General features: G+C 38.8%; 1 protein-coding gene across 8 annotated transcripts in view; it reads left to right on the top strand.

Annotated features, from left to right (window-relative positions):
• The window catches only part of NTNG1 (netrin G1), a 158178-nt gene that overhangs the window by 3963 nt on the left and 134685 nt on the right, over positions 1 to 19530 (top strand). For all 8 annotated transcript variants that reach the window (XM_071564587.1, XM_071564584.1, XM_071564583.1 and 5 more), the window contains exon 2: positions 2630 to 3332. In XM_071564587.1, coding sequence (XP_071420688.1) covers positions 3087 to 3332 — 246 coding nt within the window. In that variant the 5' untranslated portion in view covers positions 2630 to 3086. The remainder of the gene's footprint in view (positions 1 to 2629; positions 3333 to 19530) is intronic.

Here is a 19530-nt window from a genome sequence, read left to right as displayed (position 1 = left end):
ACTGAAACCCAGCAGCGCTCAGCACATGATCCTTAATGTTCTTTGGTCAATATCTTTCTCTGTATCAATGGAAGCTCATTAGAAGAAGATATTGCAGAGTAACTGAGCCATGCCATACTAGTTCTTGCCAAAGCTTGACATTTTTAATACATTAATAATATGTCTGTAATGTAATGGAAAACTATTAATCAGTCCTGGTTATATGCCAGAAATTTAAGCTATAATTGGCTGCTTCTTGTCAGGAATGTCTTTCGTACACTGCTACAGCTGCCTAATGCTCACATGTCTTGCACTTCTCTGCACTTTTTCCTTGTCAGTGCACTAAATTCAATCGATGTTATAGTCTATAATTCTGTGTAACGACCATCATTATGACTGGCTTACTTTAATGAGAATTCGTTACATGGGAAGTATTTTAGCACAGTGTGTTAAGGTAGTGCCTTGCTTCACATTATTTAGTCCTATCCAGTTCTGTTTATTAGTGGATCTGAGTTTCAGTAGTTATAAAAGCTTACAGGTAACTGAAGAGCTAGCAAGGAAGATATTAAAGAAAACAAACCTTTTTTTGGGGTTTGTTTTTTTTTTTTGGCTGAATATACAAGCTTGTAGTCTAAGGATAACTAAATTCAGTAACTTACATCTTATATCTTCACAGAAATGTTATATTTACTTACTGTTTATTCCAGCTATAACTGAGCCTTCTCCAATAAAGAGTATTTGATTTGCCGTAAATTTAAAACAATATGGTTCCTTTCCTAGCAGAGTAGTTGTTTCCCTTTTTTATGACTGTTCTAAGGTATGAGGTCTTGGGGAATTTTTTTCCCCTTCAGAATAGTAAAATACATGGGAAAGGACCAGAGGGGAAGAGTATGAAGTGTCTTTAGAATGATGTGAAAAGTGTTCTCTGAATTACTGAATTCCAAAATAATAAGTAAACATTCCCACTGAAAACAAACAAACAAAAAAAACCCCACACATCAGTGTAAGGTTGCTACAAAACCAATGGTACTACACAGTGTTCTTCTTAAAAAGATTTAGTTTTAATTTGATCTTAGATATTTCTGCTTTTATGTCAAATTCAGATTTGAAGCTTAAATATGTTTGAACTAATTGAGAATTGTTATTGCATGAAAATCCAGATATTTACTGCATATTCTGATAAAATACATGAGGGTTGTATGATAACACTTGATAAAATGAATATAATGGAAAATTGCATTTACGTCCATACGGCAATTATTGTAAATTACTTTGCTATGGAAACACAATTCAACCATCTGTTGGCATTTCATGGTGTCTGTAGTTTAGCTCAGTTTAAGATGAAGCATTATTTAAATATAGGGAGGCTGTTTGTGAATAGCTTTGAAGAGAAGTTTTGAAAATGCATATTACCAACATGACATGCTAAGGAGCTTACCAGGTCACAAACTGCTTCCTGTGCTTGTGGGGTATACGAGGGTTCATGGCACTGGGCATAATTTAAAACTGGGAAGTAAAGCAGGCTACAGAAAGTGGCAACTTACAGTTGTTGCTTAACATCTGTTTGGATTTGCTTAGATTTTAGCATCCAGTCAAAGGAAGTGTGGAGGTGCTGCCGTAGTTGGCTGAAATCCTCCTCCTGTGAGAGCTCAGCGCCCTGGCTGCCATCCTCGGGTGGCACCAGCTGACTTCAGGCACAGACTGAGAGAAACACATTGGAGTTCCTAGCCCTGGTTTTCCTTGCCCATTTTCCCTTACTCTGTCTGTGTAGTTTCCCTAGTACATAAAATTTGTATTTTTACCTGTGTTTTTTAGCAAATACATAATTTAAGTTGTCATGATAACATTCTAGCATTTTATGGCTCTAGTAGTATGAATGAGGTGCTACAAACTGAGGGAATTTCTGGTTGCTTTCTGAAGATACCTGCTACGAAATAAATGCTGAGTTCTCAGGTACAGCCACACTCAGTTTCCAAGAAAATAAGAGGGGGAAGCATCCTCATAATAAGTTACAAATAAACCATTATCTTTATCAGTGTGGTCAGTAAATCACAGTTCAAAGGAAAAACAAAGTAGCAAAGCTCTGCCAATGCTAATGAGAAATTTCAAGGAAATCAAATTGTGCTTTCTGTCTTTGTTACTCCTAAAAAAAAACCAAATAATCTAAGTAATGCATAAGGCTTTTGGAGCTTGCTGAGTTCCGCTTACCAAGAAACTACCAGCATGTGGTAGTCCTGATACCCCTCTCTGTGTCACTTTAAAAAAAGAACTTTCCTGTTGCTGCCCCGCGGTGCTGGGCTGCCTGCTCCCCTGCCTGCCTGCACCATCTGAGCAATGCTTGAGTTCACTAGTTCGCTTTCCAGTTTTGCTAGGGTGAAAATACAGTTTTGGAAGCAGGAACTTCTAACTCACCTGGAACATTATAAATCTGTCTTTGTTATAGAAGAGTTAAATCTTTCATGTCAAAATACTTCTTACCGTGAATGATTTTGGTAGTTTGTTCATTCTAGCACAGCACCCATGGTAAAGGTTATCCATAGTATACCAATTTGCTTTATATTGCATCAAACCTTCAAAATGTCAACATATCATATATTTTGCCATGCATTGATTCTTGGACAATAACACTAATTTTTATTGTTTCTAAAAGGGTGCTGGTGGCAGAAGAAAAGAATGATTGATGGGAAACAGACACCAGCCTGTAGACACTCATCCTTTTGCTTCGGATACTGATTTATCAGTGTGTCTGGGCATCCCCCCTGCGAGCCCTGAACACGAAGGATCACTCAGGGTTATCGACAGTGTAGCTGAAGACCTGCAACTTCGCAAATTATTATCTGCTATTGGACATCTTTTACAAGAAGCCCTGACAGATAAGTTATAAGACAAAGAACAAGTGCTGCATTGCTGTGAAAGGCTGTCATCAGGGCCTGGGTGCTTCTACCAAAGTCTTTAACATAGTGAAACAAACATCCTATCCTATTGCTTCACATTTGAATTGGAACCTGTTTTATAAATATATACATGTATACGTACGTATAATCTATACACTGCACATTACGCCAGCACTAAGCATCCTTGCGAAGGTGACATAAAAGGATTTAGAAATGTATTTGTCAAGATTCCTGTCACTTCACACCCTCTGGGTTACTGTATCCTCCATGATGCAGCACTACCCTTCTGTGTGGGGACACTATGACGTGTGTAAGACTCAGATTTACACAGAAGAAGGAAAAGTATGGGATTACATGGCCTGCCAGCCAGAAGCCAGAGACATGATCAAATATGTAAAAGTGACTCTGGATCCCCCAGACATAACATGTGGCGATCCTCCTGAGACTTTCTGTGCAATGGTAAGGCAAGCTTTTCATTTTGCATAATTAGTGGGTATATATTTGTGATAAATGGCTTCAAAATGTAAACCCTGAAGCACACATGAAATTCTCTAAGAAAATCTGCATCATATTCCAAAATGTGAAAAGTTCTGCTGAGCAAAATTCTGAGCAGTACATTGAGCTGGGCAATGAAATGTTCTACTTATGAGGACCTAACTTGGGTTTGTCTGAATTCGGTGTCTCTTGAGGTCAATTTTTAATGTATCAAAAGAAAGCAGCACAAAACTCCTAGTGCACTAACCTGTAACTGGGGTTGTCTTTGCGTGGATCAAGAAAGGCTTGAGTGAACTGATTCCAATACAATCAGTTTAAAGCATCATAGCATGGTAGAATTAAGATCAATTTCCAAACAATGAGACAAATTGAACTCAAACTGTTGAAGCTTAAAAAGTGGTGGAAGGATCTAAACTGGTGAAGTTTTCCCAGCTAGCCTGTGCAGCCGCAGGCATCATTGCTGGAGCCTCGCTACTGCACACAGCCAGTCCAGACCTGTGCATGTGGACACTGCAGCAAAAAACACCTGCAAGTGGGGACCAGCTCTACCAGCTGCTCACAGCCTTCTTAACTGAACCTGTAGGCATTAAAGCAAACTGAAAGTCAAGCTTCTTAATTTAGATGGTCCTAAATTTAGAGACAAAGTTTGGAAATGTTTGGCTTAGTAAATAATTGTACAGGTATGAAAAAACAGCCAGGCACTATATATGTATGTATATCAATCTTTTACAGCTGTGCTGCTTCCAAGTGTTTGATAAATCATGCTGTGAGAGGTCATTTGAGTTCAAGGAGATCTTTAACTTCTTTCTCCTCACAAACAAAGTATTCATTTTATTTGTCAGTGAATATTTCTATTAAATACTGAGTGGAAAATACAGTGTTCCTCAACTAGAAAATACAAGTTTGAGATACAAAACATATATACTTATATCTGTTAATACAGCACCGGAGACATACATCACATTACCTACATAATTTAGATTTGAAAAACCAATGAGTTCTGGTAATTGAGGTTATGATAACTGAGAAGTCTACAAGATATTTATTTGCCTGTGTACAAATCATCATTGCTGGGTGACAGCATCCCCACAGGAAGGAAATTTGCTTTTAAATGCCTTGTGGCATCATTTTCCACCACTATGGTTCTGTAAGGAGTTCAGATCCAACCACACATACATTTAGGGCATTATTTGCACACATGCAGCTGCTTCCCACATACGTTGTGGTAATAGCCACGTGATAAATTGCAGAGATACATGAATAAATTACATTCACTATGAACCTTTGACTGCACCACTTGCGCTCTGCCCACTAATCCATCTCTGCTGACATGGCTTTGACACTGTAAACCTACGAGCAGTTTCAAGCAGCCACTGTTTAAAAACAAATAAAAGCCATGTGCCCTACATAATATGGTCTTATTCTTCTGAATTGTGATAACTGTGATTTAGCTCTCAGTAATGTTTACTAAACTCATCATGTAATATGAAAATTTGTACTCTCAATGAAAAAAACCCCAAAACTACCCAGCAAAACTTGTTTCTTTCTTTTAGTGCAGATAAACATTGCAGCAGTTCCCCTTTTAATTCTTTTAAGTTTCTGAAGGCCTTTGTTATCAGTCCGTTCTCTACTTTGAATAATAATTTCAAACTTAAAACAATCAACCAGACAAAAAACATTTTGATTAAGTCTAAGCATTAAAAAGGGTGCCAGAACTCCTGAAAACATTTGACTTTGAGAGGTCATTAATGCTGTGATGTGGGATGAAAGTGTGCTTGGGGAACAACATAAGGCTACAGCTGCAGCTGCCTTACAGATTAAGCCTATAAGATGCAGAAGAACACGAGAATCCTCACGTGAGAAGTAAAGGAGGAACAACGGGGGAGAGAGAGAGAGCGCACACAATGAGGGTGTGTATTTAGTGACGCAAGTGTAGAGTGACTGCCTCCTACATGAGAAACCATTGCATTTGTTTTCAATATAGATATATATTGTACATATACACTATATTTAGATACACAGTGGTAATGGCTTGGCTTTCATGAAACACTTAGAAAAATGACAAAAATATTAGATATTCCTGAGGTACTGTCCACGGCCCACAGCAGAGCACTCTCATCCCTGAAAGTGCTTCATATCTGTCTGTATTATAGCTGCATGTAGAAATGGGACATTTTCTTCAAAATGAGCCTTTACATATGCCTTTGGCATTTTTGAGGAGATCTTTTATTTTTTTGTTCATTTTTAGCTTTAGAAAATAAGTTAAGAAGATAGCACTGACATACTTGGAGAAGGTGGGCAGTGGAAAAAAGAGTGCTTTCCTGTTAGGCATGTTCTTGTTCTAAAAAATCCCAAATCTGAAGTGACAGAGATGCAAAGGTTTCTTTTCAGCATGGTGAAGTGCCAACTGACTCACACAAATGCTTGGTTTTCTTCTTGTGAGTACTGGATATTTGCCTGCTAAACCTGAACCACTGTTTTGTTATTGAAATCAGGTTAACACTGAACCGGAGAAGATCAGGGTCCTTTCACATAATTCTAACAATAAGCAAGGGTACTAAACAGCCAAGTCTGCTTCTGCAGAATGAGAAGGAGGGTGAAGCAGCCTCCTGTTTTCTTTCCACATCAGTTCCATGATGGGCCTTAGTTATTTTCTGTTCACCAAGACTGTATGGATCAAGATACTAGCTATTGAGTCTGTCATCTTTCTGTATAATATAGATTCTACCCTCGAAACAAAGTAAACTGAGAGGTTCATCCAAGTCCTGCTGGAGATTATGGTAGAATCTAAGGCAGTCTGTGAGATGGAAACTATAATAATCTGCAATAACATACAACGCAGTTATGTGTTGTAACACGTACAAGCACACAATACAGAGGAAATGGGCAGGTAAATTGGCCCCCTACTTATTTCTGCATATTCCCCATGGAATTACATGTTCTTATGAATCCATTAGGAATTTTTACTTAGTGAGCTTGTTTAGTTGACAGACTGACTAACAGGGTTTTGCATATGTAGATTTGTTGCAAAATGCAACACTTTAGTTGGCAGCTAAACGCAATACACCAGTTGCAGATACCTTTGGGTTGTCCCTCCAGAATAGCATTTGTAGGTATTATGGGGAGCATGCAGCAGAAAAACTATCCCACAGTTGCTTTTATGCATCTATTCTGAGAATAACATTATAGTTTCTGATGACATTCAGTACTGACAGCTCATGAGATTATTCTGAAACTTCAAACCCCTGGAGTCCTATGATTATGTGAGATTCTCAGCTTTCATTTAAAACATCATCTTTATTTTCTTAGTCCTTCTGGTTAAAGGGAAAAGTTTCAAAATAAAACCAAGAAGCTCAAAAAGCAGAAGCCAAATAAATAGCCCTCCAAATTGTTATTTGTTTAAAATCTCATCATATTTAAAGTCACTCAGGGTTTTTATGGCTTGGAAAGGATTTTGCTCAACTGAAGAGATGCATGAAACAAACTTACAATCAAGTAGGTGGTTCACTTCTAAGAGCAGTGAACACTTACAGTATATATATTGGAGTTGCATGTGTCTAAGGAGGATGTCACAGCATCCTTCTGCTGTAAGTAGTACTCCTGCCAGGACAACCAGCACCCTGTGGAAAGGGTTGACTGCTCATCTCTGGCTTCCATGTACATTTTAAAGCAATCTTTAGCTGCTTAGAGTGAGGCACAAATGATGGCAGACAATGCAAGTCTGCTTTCTGTGGTATTCCTTCGAGGAAATTTGGCCATCCTTTGTCAGTCACAGAACTGGACTGAAGAGCCTCAGTGTTTGAGCCAGTGTGACCATTCCTGCAGGTCTGTAATTCATGAACTTTGAGCACTTGGCATTGCTAAGAGTGTGTCTGGCACCATATGCGTATGCTTAGTTGACCTGAGAGGAGAGGGAAGAAAAGGGAAGGAGAAGAGAAAGAAGCTATTTACGTTTTCAGAACTGCAGGATTCACTTTGCAGAGATACTGTAAGCAAATTTTTAAATACCTGGTGGTGCTAGTTCTTGTGGCCTGCAGCATTTGTTTACAAAACAAATCTGCTTTAAATCCCTGGGAGTAACTAACAGTTGCTGAAATCTAGCTCCCTCTTTGTAAACTCTTGTTACAATTCTACAATACTCTGTCCAGTTGTAAAAAGAAACAAATCTGACTACTCATGACTGTCATCATCTTTGGTCTACAAGAACAGCATGTAGATGGCCTCTGGTTTCTTTATTTCTAAAACATTTGTTGTCTGTACCCCTGGTAAAAGCATCAGGAACCCCATGATGCTACTCATAGCTCAGGGGTTTCATCACCCCAGTCATGCCTGCCCTGCACATGGACTTGACCCCCTTTGCTGAAATCCAGCCTTTAGCAAGGAGCTTGCATTCAAACCTTAGCCAGGATTAGTGCGCAAATTCATCACGAATTTAACCAGGAGACTCCTAGTGGCTAGTGCTGTAATTTGCAAACTAGAGATGAATTCATGTTACCGACCTGTGTTTGCAGCTCAAATAGCAACACAAAAATACAGTTTTCCATTTGGGTTTAGACCTGGCTGTTGTAACACCATCCCTCATCCCAACGGCTAAGATATGATTAAATTATCATCAATTATAGTTGCCTACAGCAAATTTCCTTCATAGGTTAAATAGAAGCTTGAAAAGAAACCTGCAGATGGGAGTCCTGTGCATTTGTACAATTTATAGTGCAGAAATGCTGATGACAGTAGAAATTTGAGCCCTTGAATGCTACTGTGTATTTCATAGCCAATCAAAACTAAATTAAGAAGCAAAGATTATTAAAAAGTCTTCTGCGCATGTAATTCTGGAATCATATTATGAGGTGGACATTAAATTTTTCCCTCTGAGACTTTCAGTGTCATTAATATAGCATTCCTTTAATTACAACTAGGCTCATATTCCTTAAAAAAGGGAAAATACTGTGTAGCATAGTTAGTGATACCATTTTTATGTTTACTGAAATAATTAAATGAACAGATATTCTTCTGAGTAACATATAAATCAAAATGTGAAATAAAAATTATTTTGGAAGCATTTTGGCATGCATACAGGCATTCTTAAGAAAGATATTTTAATACAGTGTTGAGCAAAATCATTAAGAGATGCTGTTAAGAAAAAAGCTTTTTTCTTTTATGGGCTAAATAAGAATATACAATCCTTCATTTTTATTCCATCTCTGTAATCTTATCAGATAGTACAGAGTAGAATGGGAACAGTGAGTTAAAGATGAGTCTATTGCTACTGCCTTGTTTAAAGTGGATTTTCATAGTTGTATATTGTAGAAGTATGTACAGCTCAAAGGTATTGCAGACTTTATTTTTGACACCAGCATTCATCAGATTTGAACTCTTTTTGAGTACATTTAATTATTACAAGTGTTGCTTTGCCATTGCAGAGAAGAACCTTAGCCTTCAGAGAGCAGTTTTTATTTTGATGTTTTGTCTTAAATTACTGAATATTTAATTTCATTTCTAATACCCTGAGACCTGTATGTCGAGCTACAACCCCATATCCTGTCCCCTGTGTAGGACTGGACACCTCAGCCACTCCACTGATATGACTGTTCCCATCAGAGCACCACTGAGCTCTGTAGGTACCAGGCTCGGAGCTGCTGGCAGGAGCAGAGCAAAACGAGAAGCGCAGACCGTGCCCTTTGCTCCTGCCGTCTCCCCCGGCTCCCTCCCGCCGGTCGGTTCGCCGGTCAGTGCAGAAACCACAGCCTACCTGAGTCTTTGGTGGCAGCTGCTGCAGACACTTCAAAGGTGCCTGGGTCCTCACGGGAAGGAATCTCTTCATTTCATAAAAGATAAAAAAAAGAATATACTTAATGATAGCAGGAAAAAAAATAGTTTGGTAAAATCTCTATTTTCTTCCAGCTAGAAGCAACCTAAAAATTAATAATTGCTCCAAAATCAAAACTTAGGATTGTCAGTAAAACAGATTTGCGTTTTATTCATTATCACTCATCAAGATTCTCCAGTAAATCATTAACAACACTCTGGCTAGTTGCCTTTTTTTTTCCTCAGTTACACTTTGGGTACTGGAATGTTTTCAAGCCTTAAACAAAGCAAAAGCATGTTCACAAAGTTGTTAAAAATATTTGGGATTCAAACAGGGTTCCTAAACAAAGCCAAGGGCATGTACATATTTTCATTTGCAGAGTTTTAAAGCACATGTCACTAGTATGTGTAAAGTGCATCCTTTTGAGGAGACGTATATTTTATAAATACACTTTGTAAAAGCAGCTGTTAAGCATTTTCTAACATTGCCTTTATTCCATTTGGTACTTGATCTTCTATTTTGGTTTTATGCCCCCTGAATTTAGCTGGGAATAGTAGATATTTTTAGACTATTATTTTAATAACAGTTCATCATAAAAAGCAAGAACAACTCTACGGGTGATTGTGGCTCTGTGGATGAGCTTCTCACAAATACTAAGCTAGTGACCCTCCTGTTCCACTCCTTCTCAAGCCCCCCAAAGCACCCAGGTGGGTATTTGGGGGGAGCTGCCCAAGTACTCTGTGGGAACTTAGGTTTTTGGCCTTGTTTGGATGTGGAACCAGCAGTAAACAACTTCCACTATAAAATATATACCCAGACATCCATGGGGAATCTGAATGGCTTGCCGTCAGTGCAGCTGGACCAGAAATATCCCCTCAGCAGCACCTTTAGTGCCATCTTCTGCAGTAAAACAATACCACTTTGTAAATAAAATCTTTACTGGCAGTTCAAATTACACTAGGTTGCTTCTGGGGAGGCAGAGGTGATCTCAAGCCTGTGGCTCAGTGCAGGGAGACTCCTAACGAGATTTGCTGGGTTGCAGAGAGCCAGTGCAGTAAGGCAACATATCCCGACTGGCGCTCCTCAGCTAGAGTAGGACAGCACATCTCTGCTGGGCTCAGGGAGGTGGCCCTGAGTGATCCCATTTCTTCTCTGCTAGGAACCCTAAACTGAGAATTTTTTCCAGGGCGGGAAATCCTCCTTTCAGCAGAGCGACCTTTGCTTTCTGACCTGCTGGTCTCATGCAGTCAGCCTGGAGGAGCAGTGGTGCAGGATCACCCCCCTCACAGGAATCAGTCAGTTTGCTTTCACACATTTTGGTCAGGGGCACAATGCCCTGCGGCCCCGAGTGAGCTGTGCAGCGTTAGGCTTTCCAGGCTGCTGTCTCATTTTGAGGGCAGCATACAAGGAGCATGATATTATATTTCTTCCTGCTGTGATGGATGAGTTTCAGAGTGAATGTTGGATTTACTTGGCACAACTGAGCAGAGATAGTTTTATGCTGCTCAGGTTTGTCCAGATTATCTGGATAAACATTTTTCCTTCTTCATTTAGTACCTGTATGTCTCTAAACCCCAGAGTTTGAGGTTTCTTTTTGCAGAGCTTGTACCCTGTAACATCTAAAAATCACTGAAAACCAAATGCAGTTCCTGAGGCACTTCCATATATTAAAATTTCCATGTGTAAGCATCTTAGTTGAAACTAAGCCAGGTGAACTCAGCCAACAGTTGTACAAGCCTAGCATACATCAGGACAACCATTCTGGTTAGTGGGCTCCCCAGAGTCCTTTGAGAAGGCAGAAATCAGTAAGTTGACTCTCAAGTAATGATTTTAACATTTAGAGATTTATGTTACTTATAAAGCATCCAGTTTCATATATAGCTCAAATCACCTTCATTCATTTAGGAGAAAAAAAGGCACAAACGGACATAATTACACTCTTTCCTTCCTTTTGCTCCATGCTGGGGAGCAGAGGGGAAGAAATACTGACAAGCAGCATCAGTCCCCAGTGACAAAGTATGGAAATTACCCATCTCCTCATACAAGGATGAAAACCTGTCATTTGTTTTTATCCACAGAGTTTAGAAAGGTCTGAATTTGCAGGAGCTGGACAATTTTAGTATGAGTACCACTGAAGCTTTTTTTTTAAATACAATACCAATGCTGTTTTGCCAAAGATGCCATTTCTGACACATAAGACAACGTAACTATTTAAGAGTAGCTAAAATCAGGCAAGGGAGCTGTTAAACCAAATATTTCTTGATTTTTTTCAAGGCCTATGAGTACTAGCTGAAAAGTAAAAAATAATCCCAGATACCATTAAGGTCATTGACTGATGAGATGCAGATCCCTGTGTACACTGGAATGCTAATCTCCCTAGCTAAAAAGTGGGAAGCAGCTCTGTATCCAATTTACTTGTAGAAACAATGACTGTTGATACACATTTTAGGAATAGAAGTTTATGTTTTCACAGGTCACTTGCAATGACATCATCTTGATCTACAAGTACAAATATAGCTACAGACATGAAAATCCTTGACATTGAGATGGCTTGGCAACATGCATAAGTGATTTCATGTAGCTTTGATGTTTGCTGTGTTGTATTTTCTGGAAAATGGTTTTATTTCTTATCTTCTAGTTCTTTATTTCAGATTGTTTATATGGAATTTAAGAATAAAAAGGGGGAGGAAAGAAAAGGGTGCAAATGAATTTTAATTGTATTTACCACAAGCAAGAAATTATACTATATCAAGGATATTTTATGTCAGACTTCAACCCAGAGAGAATTTTTATACCTAAGTAGTTGTAAAACCTTTAAAAAAGGACACCATTATGATGAAAGGAGCATTTCACATGTACGTACTCTGTCTTTTCAACATCTTGGTGCATTTTAGATCTTTACCTGTAAAACTTTAAAGAGCCCCATTTTAACTCCTCAATTTGATTTTTACCAGATACACCTGCTCATAAGAAACTTTCCTCCAGTGAAACTTAGAGACAGAGTTACTTGTGGGGGACATTTGCAGTTGACTGGGGAGGGGGGAAGGTAAAAAATAAATAAATAAAAAGGAATAGCAAACAACTACCCCAAAGCTGTCCTCTTTTTAAAACAGCCATGTGCATAGCTATAGAAGAACAGAATGCAATTTTATAACTGCTAAAACAACTTTTTCTACACGTGCTATTTTCCCTATCTATTTTTGTCACAGGCTTCCAGACTCTGACAAGCCTCTTGGCTCCCTTGACCATATGGATCTGACAAGTGGTATGAATACTCTAGGGATAGCCTGCAGGGTGCCTCACTTTGCAGGAATTGACTCAGACTTCCAGACATGTTAAGTAATGGGTTTAAGAGGTTCAAGCATTGGTAGCTTTCCTCACAAAATTTGAGGGGGTAAATTTTTGCCAGTAGTTTGCAGCTGAAAACTCCTTTTTCCTGAAAAAGAAATGAGATAAGCTTTTTGGGAAAAAAATAAAGGTTAAGAACACAGAGGCTTTTTATTATCTGAAGCACTGGCCTTGATTTTTTAAAAAAGGTATCCTTCAATAACTAAAAGACAGGTAGAAGTGAATCAGCATGCATATTTCCTGCCTAACACTGGTGTTTGACTTTCCATAAACAGGACTTAAAATATGATCTTCTACTGAAGTTATTGGGTCCTGTTTCAGCCAACAGAGGGACTTCTGACAGCAATGGATGGTAACAAAATACAGCTTCCTTAGTGTGGTGCATGTTATCCTCTGTACTGTACTGGTTTGAAAGTCTCACCTGGAAACCTTAAAACTGTCTTAAGTAAAGGCAAGTAAAGTAAGTTCCAGTGCAAGGCAGATTGTCTCTAGTGACAAGACAGGATTTGGATAAATAGCATTATCCATATTTTCTTGGGTACAGATTTGGGGTATACAAGAACACATTGAAAGCATATATTAGACCATCTAGCTGGAAAGTGCCAGCTAGAATACATAACAGGGTTTGCATATACTATTTTAGCTTTATGCATCTCATGGCTAATTTGTAAATAATTGAAAAGGACAGAAGACAATATTATTGACTAATATTCCCATAATTCTCCATAATTGCACCATCATTGCTTGCAACACTTGAACATTAGCAAAGCATCATCATTTATGAACTTCAAGTTTTATAGGTTTAAAAACAAGTCTCCAAAAACACTACAACATTTGCAGTTTTTTGTTACTCAGAAAAGGTAGGGTTTTCAGAAAAACAGGTTGGGAGATATTAAGCCTAACAGAGAATATGCCATTTTTCAATGTTAAACCATGGACTGATGTCTGAAATTCCTGTGGGGTTTGTTTGGGTTTCTTGAAGCCATATACACTTTGTTTCCTCTCCTACAAGTTGTTTCTTCAAGTCCTCAGCGGGTGTAAAGAGGTGTATGTGCATTTAATTGCATGGTGGAGAAGATAGCTCCCATACATCTGCCCCTTGTGCTGTCCATGCACCCCTCCTGGGTGCCAGTCCCTCTCTCCGTTTTCCCCAAAATGGAAGATCCTGGAAGTAGTGGAGAAAAGAAAGACTGAAGAGAGAAATGGGGAGTTGTTCCAAAGACCGGAAGAGCCTGCCTTCCTCCTGATTGTGTCCCTGTCTTGTCATACCTTAAATGGTCTGCACCTTGAGAAGCCACCAGAGCTGATGGGTTTGTTCTTGCTTTGACCTCTACCTTTTTTGGCTAACAGTCTCTTTGAAAAAGGCACAGACCCATACAGACCTCATCTGGGGACTTTAGATAGGTACAGGTAAAGTGTTATCTAAATGTTTTCTAAGTTTAAAGATTTTTCAGCAGTAGGATGGGAGAAGTGTGGGCTGAACTGTGAATCTGTTGATGAGGACCCCCTCTTTGTGGTGCTTTTCCTAGGTGCATGCTCTCTGAGACAGCAAATACATTGCAGAAGCTCAAAGAAAGCAGGCACAGTCTTTTTACAGGCAGTGTTAACTCTCCTGATCAATGATAATCTGGCTAAGAATTTGGAGTAAATGTCATTCTGGTGATTGCATCTTGTCAAGGCCCTCATAGTGCTAAGTGATGGGTTTGGAATGATACGCTTGTGCTTAAGATCAGAAACAAAAATTCAGAAAGCAGCAGGGCCCCACTGAATTTAGCCATAGCCTCATGGTTTTTTCAGTTCCCATCACCAAGGTCATTGCACCTCTACTAATGCAACCATCAACATCCTCCTCCTGTCAGGCCAGTTCTTTCTCATACTCTGAAAGAAGACTTACAGGAATTGACCAAGAAAAAATAATGTTCTTCTCAAATGACTACAGAGATGAATGGCACCTGTGCCTGTAATGACCGGTTTTAACACTGTTTTTTAATGACACCACCTTATGTGAGCTTTTCTCAGCCCCTGTCACATAAGCCACAGTTGGGTTTTCTTGTCTTTCATCCTAACCAACAACCAAGGCCTCAGAAAGTCAATACAAGGGCAATGCTGAGCAAGTCTTTGCTGTCACTAACTTTATTCTGCATTAGTAATTGTCTTGTTTATAATTACAAGCTGTATGAAGCCTTGCAGGAAGAGCTGAACAAGTTTACTTTTACAGTGATGAAGTATATCATAAATTGCAAACACCTTTGGAATTCAAAAATATCTCTCTGAACCAAGGATCAGATGCACAGCGTTTTGCTGGAAAATGTGTATGAACATCAGTAGTGCAGCTATAGCAAAGGGCTGCAGATGAAGATGAGGGCAATAAACCTCATTTGAGCTCAGAAGGCAGACTACAAGGTAATGCTGGTCTCAGTGGCACACCCCACCCTGTATCTTACACACACCCAGAGTGTCCCAGGAGGTGTTGCAGCCCCAAAGCAACCCCTGCACATGCAGAGAAGCATCGTGAGAACTTAATGATATTCTAACGGTGCCGTCACACAGACTTTGTTAGAAGACATTATCCATGTACACATGAAGCAGAAAAACTTATACCTGAGCCTACAATATCACTGTACTGGACAACACAGTATTTATTTCAACCTTGCACTTCATAGATCTCCACATGCTGGGTAGTTGAGTTCAATTATTATCGACTTTAAGCATTTATCATTTTCTGACCTAAATACCTTAATGCTTTATGCAGAAAAGCAGTATAGAAGGTAAGCACAACACAAAATACAAGCACACTTTACATGTGATTTACAGAACATGAAGCTAATGAGAAAGTACATTTTTCTACAGTATCTGTGGCTTCACATATTATTCTGCAATCAGTGAACCTTGCAGGCTTTGATCAGATCTACAGCCATAGAAAAGAGCTATTTTTTGACTTGGTTTGGGTTTTTGGTGGAATATTTTTAGCTCTTCTCAGTTTGAGTCACATTCCAACTATTTTACTTTTTTTTATAATTTTCTTTGTTAATTGTATGTGCAAGGGTCACAGAACTAAAGTTGTAAAAAAATCTAATTTTAACATGCGGTTGATTTATGAAATGATACTCAGTTCCCTGAGTTTGGGAAAATAACATATACCACTAATAATCTCTTGGAACTGATTTAACACTGTATTCTATTGCAGTGCTAGGAAGAAGCCAAGGACTTGTAACAATCTGTCATTTGCAGTGACATTTTTATTACTCTTTCAGAAATGCTGTGCTTTAATTGTCTTCCTGCTTCAAATCAAGTGCTTAGTTTGCTTTAACAGTATTTTTTTTCTCTATAGTTATCATGGCCCTTGCTGTAAGAAACCTGCACTCTCTGTATATTCCTGGCATGGTAACTGCCAACAGGAACAGGAGCAGAAAAGCTGCCCATGTCCTTCTAATTTAAGAGAGTGAAAATGCTATTGATTGCAAGTCATAGTTTTGTGGAGTTCACACCAAACTCCTTGTAGACCTACATTCCAGGCATTGCCCCCTTGATTCACTAGAACTGACCTGAGAGAAAATCCATCAAAATAATATACCTTTTTTTTTGATATTATGAAATTTGCAACAAGCTGCCCAATAGAGAAATAGCTTTGCTTTCAACTATTAAAAAGAAGCTGCGAGCTCTTAATTTAGTAGCAATGTCGCTAGTGCTTTAGCATCTTCTGCAGTGTGCCTCCAACTGATGAACTGAAGCACAACTATAAATAACAGTGATGTCTTTGTCAGCTTGTGAGAAAAAGGGGTTGGATTTAGGTTTTGGTTTTTTTCACCTTTCCTCAAGGGACTTGTAGTAAGATAGCTCTAATCTCTTCTTTTACTTAATACATACATTTATCTATTTGATGGATTACTGAGTCAAAACACTGGTTTGTCACCTGCTAGTTCACAACATAGCTTAGTGAACAACAGGAACATGATGCTAAGGTTGTATTGCATACAGTTGGCATCCCAAAGTTTAATGATTGCATTGTCAGCTTTACAGTTCAGGACTTTGAGGTGTTCTTTTCTTTTCAAGTCAGAGGCAATTTCTCTCCACCTCAAAATGGACTGAATCTGGCCAAATCATTCTCAGACTTGTAGTTCTCTGGGTATCCCCTGTACCTCTCAGTGATGAGGGATCCTTTCCAGGCATCCCAAATCCTTTGAATATCCCTTTCACAGTTGGGCTGCTTTTTCACCACTCTGTGTCTGATAACTAAGAAGTTGTCTGAGGAGCAAATGGCTTTGTTCAGTTGGGTCTGCCTGCTCTGTATTGTAAGAGAGCACTTGTCAGAAAAGCATCAAGTTTCACAAGTCCCCAGATTGGGGACTCAATGCAATGAAAAAGAGGAGGGACTTGGTGACGGCTGTGGGAGTGTGGCTGGTCTGCGTGCTAAGAGGTTTTAATGGAGGAGACAAAATCTGTCCTGGATTCTAAATCACAAATGCATTCAGGCAAAATAACGATTGGGAAGAAAAAGAGTTAATTTTCAGGGCTTGCATGCCTTCAGGTTTGTTTGCTTGAGAGTATTTTTGGAGGGTAACATTAGATGCTAAGAAAAAGTTACAGCAAGACTTGTGACTAATGGATAAGATGCAGTATGCTCTGTGATGCTGCAAGAAAAATGCTGATGCAGTTAACTGTTATCAGATATATAAAATAGCACCAGCATAAACAAACAAACAAAAACACAAAATAACCTAACCCTAGAAGATTTTGTCAAGTTTTTGAGACTCTACCTCAGTATCATTTTAGAGGATGTTTCTAACTAGTAGTCACACAAATAATTGCAGATTAAAGTGTCATACAACTCAATTAACTAAGTGAAGGAAAAATAGCAACATTTTCTTTTTAATGAGATGTCTGCTCTCTCCTCTGTACTATGCATCTTAATGTACCTTGCTGTCTGCACTGACTTGGGGCTCCAAGGCTTTGTCATTTCTTGGCAATTCAATTCTCTAATTTCTTTTGACACATGGTGCTTAAATCCACATGAAATGAGAGGTGAGGCAGAGAGGATTCCTGCAGACTACCATGCTAAAAGAGAAGTGTTCATTTGCATTATTCATTAGATAAATGCACTGATTTGCATCTCATTCTGGTTGTCTCCATTTCCAGGCAGAGGATGTAGAGAATTCGCTGAATTGCTGAGTTTTTATGATATTAATAGTGTTCATTTGGGATTAAGTCTCAATTGTTTGCTGCCCTGTATTTTGTTCTGCATTTACCTTAAATACCTACAAAAATTACATTCTTTTGTTCTTTTAATAGTGAACTGTGGCTATTTATTGCATAGTAAAAGGATGCTAATTTGTTTATTATTACAATTTTGAAAGTGTTTATCAAAACCATAATTCAGTACTTGATCACTATTTGTAACTGGATTACTATGGTCTTTTTCCCTGTTGGTCTGAGGTTATGGTTCAAAAGCAAAAGCTTGTAAAGCAGCTGCAATAAGTAGACAGTATCTATAATTTGGTTTTTGCCATTCAGTATTCTTGAGCAATAAGCTTTAAGAAATACATGTCTTCTGTTAACTAACATTCTAAACTAACTAACAGTAAAGTTGAGAAATAGTATAGCCATAGATCACAACATTATTTCATTCTTTCCTAAGCTTTATGAACCAATTTACATTATGCTTAGCATTAATATTTGATTCAGAAATCTATACTGTAAAAAGGAGGGATTATAACTGTTCTGTCTGCAGGATGTTATGGGGGGGAAGCTTAATATTGGAGTGGTGAGTTTAGCACTACTGAGCTCTTTCATACTGTTACTACACACAGGAAACTGTCTAGGGGAATTGGGAATTTTAAAAGACTTGAACAAGTATAATTATTTCATCAATGTTTTTTGAGAAAATGTACATGATAAACACCTTTGAAAGTGCTGCTGAAACCCAGAGCCATTCCCTGAGCCGTCATTTACCTCCTCGGACAGCAAATTGCAAAAACAAATAGTGGCTTTTTCTGACTCTCAATGCCCTTAGTTATGCCTGGTGCTGCATTGGGCTTGATATTGTACAAAAATAAGGGAAGACATGGTCTCCATTTTAAACAGCTTACAGTATAATTCAAACACAAATGTAAAAAGCAATAAAAAACCAGGACTCTGAAGGATAATTTAAGCATGATAAAGTGTTAAGGCTGATGACTAGGCATTTTTTAAATTGTAATTATGGCATGGCTCTATAGCTGATGCTGTAGCTGTCTGATTTCTTGGGGGTGCCACACTAGACAAATTCATGTTGGGCTCTTGAATTAGAAGGTGGGAAAGGCAATGACCCTGAGGAACAAGCTGGTCAGGGCACTTCATCTGTAAGCAGGGTTACAGCAGCAAATACAATTGAAATGGCATACGAAAATGAAACCAGTTTATGCTAGTACCCTGTTTAATACACAACTTAATTTATAATTGAGTTTGCCACAAGTTAGTGACAACTGAATCTAAACAAATCACCCAGGTAATGTGCTGATTGCACTAACAGCAGTTGTTGTCAGGGGCAGAAGATGCCATATGGCTCCTCTTCTATACCCAGGTCAAAATATCATTAGAAAGAAGCTTAACTGCATCAACACAAATGAGGAATTAGCCAGTTTGGCTTTCCTCCAGCCTGCAGTGTGCATATGCATCCCAGGATCTGGCCATTCCCAGGCACAGTGGGTGGCTACCCAGATTTTTCCAGTACGTACTGAGTGGAGGAGCATCATGGTACTTGAGGACAAACAAAGGCAGCTGGTGCTCAGTTGCATTGCTCAGGCACATCTTAGCTCTCCAAGATATGCCCAGATTATGTCTGCGCAATTTTTGAAAAGAAAATAAAGTGTAAGTGACCCCAAATGCAAGCCAGGGCAGGGGAACAGGAGGGATGAATGACATGAGCCAGTCCTGCATAAGGCAAAGTTGGGTTCAGCCACAGGGAGGGCTTTTTATGTGAATGAGGACACAAGTTGAACTCCACGTAGTGAATTTGGTTCAAGCCTTCTA

Source organism: Pithys albifrons, chromosome 10 (assembly GCF_047495875.1).
Source record: "Pithys albifrons albifrons isolate INPA30051 chromosome 10, PitAlb_v1, whole genome shotgun sequence".
NCBI lineage: Eukaryota > Metazoa > Chordata > Aves > Passeriformes > Thamnophilidae > Pithys > Pithys albifrons.
Note: the sequence above shows the minus strand (reverse complement) of the source record. Positions and strands in the feature narration are given on the sequence as shown.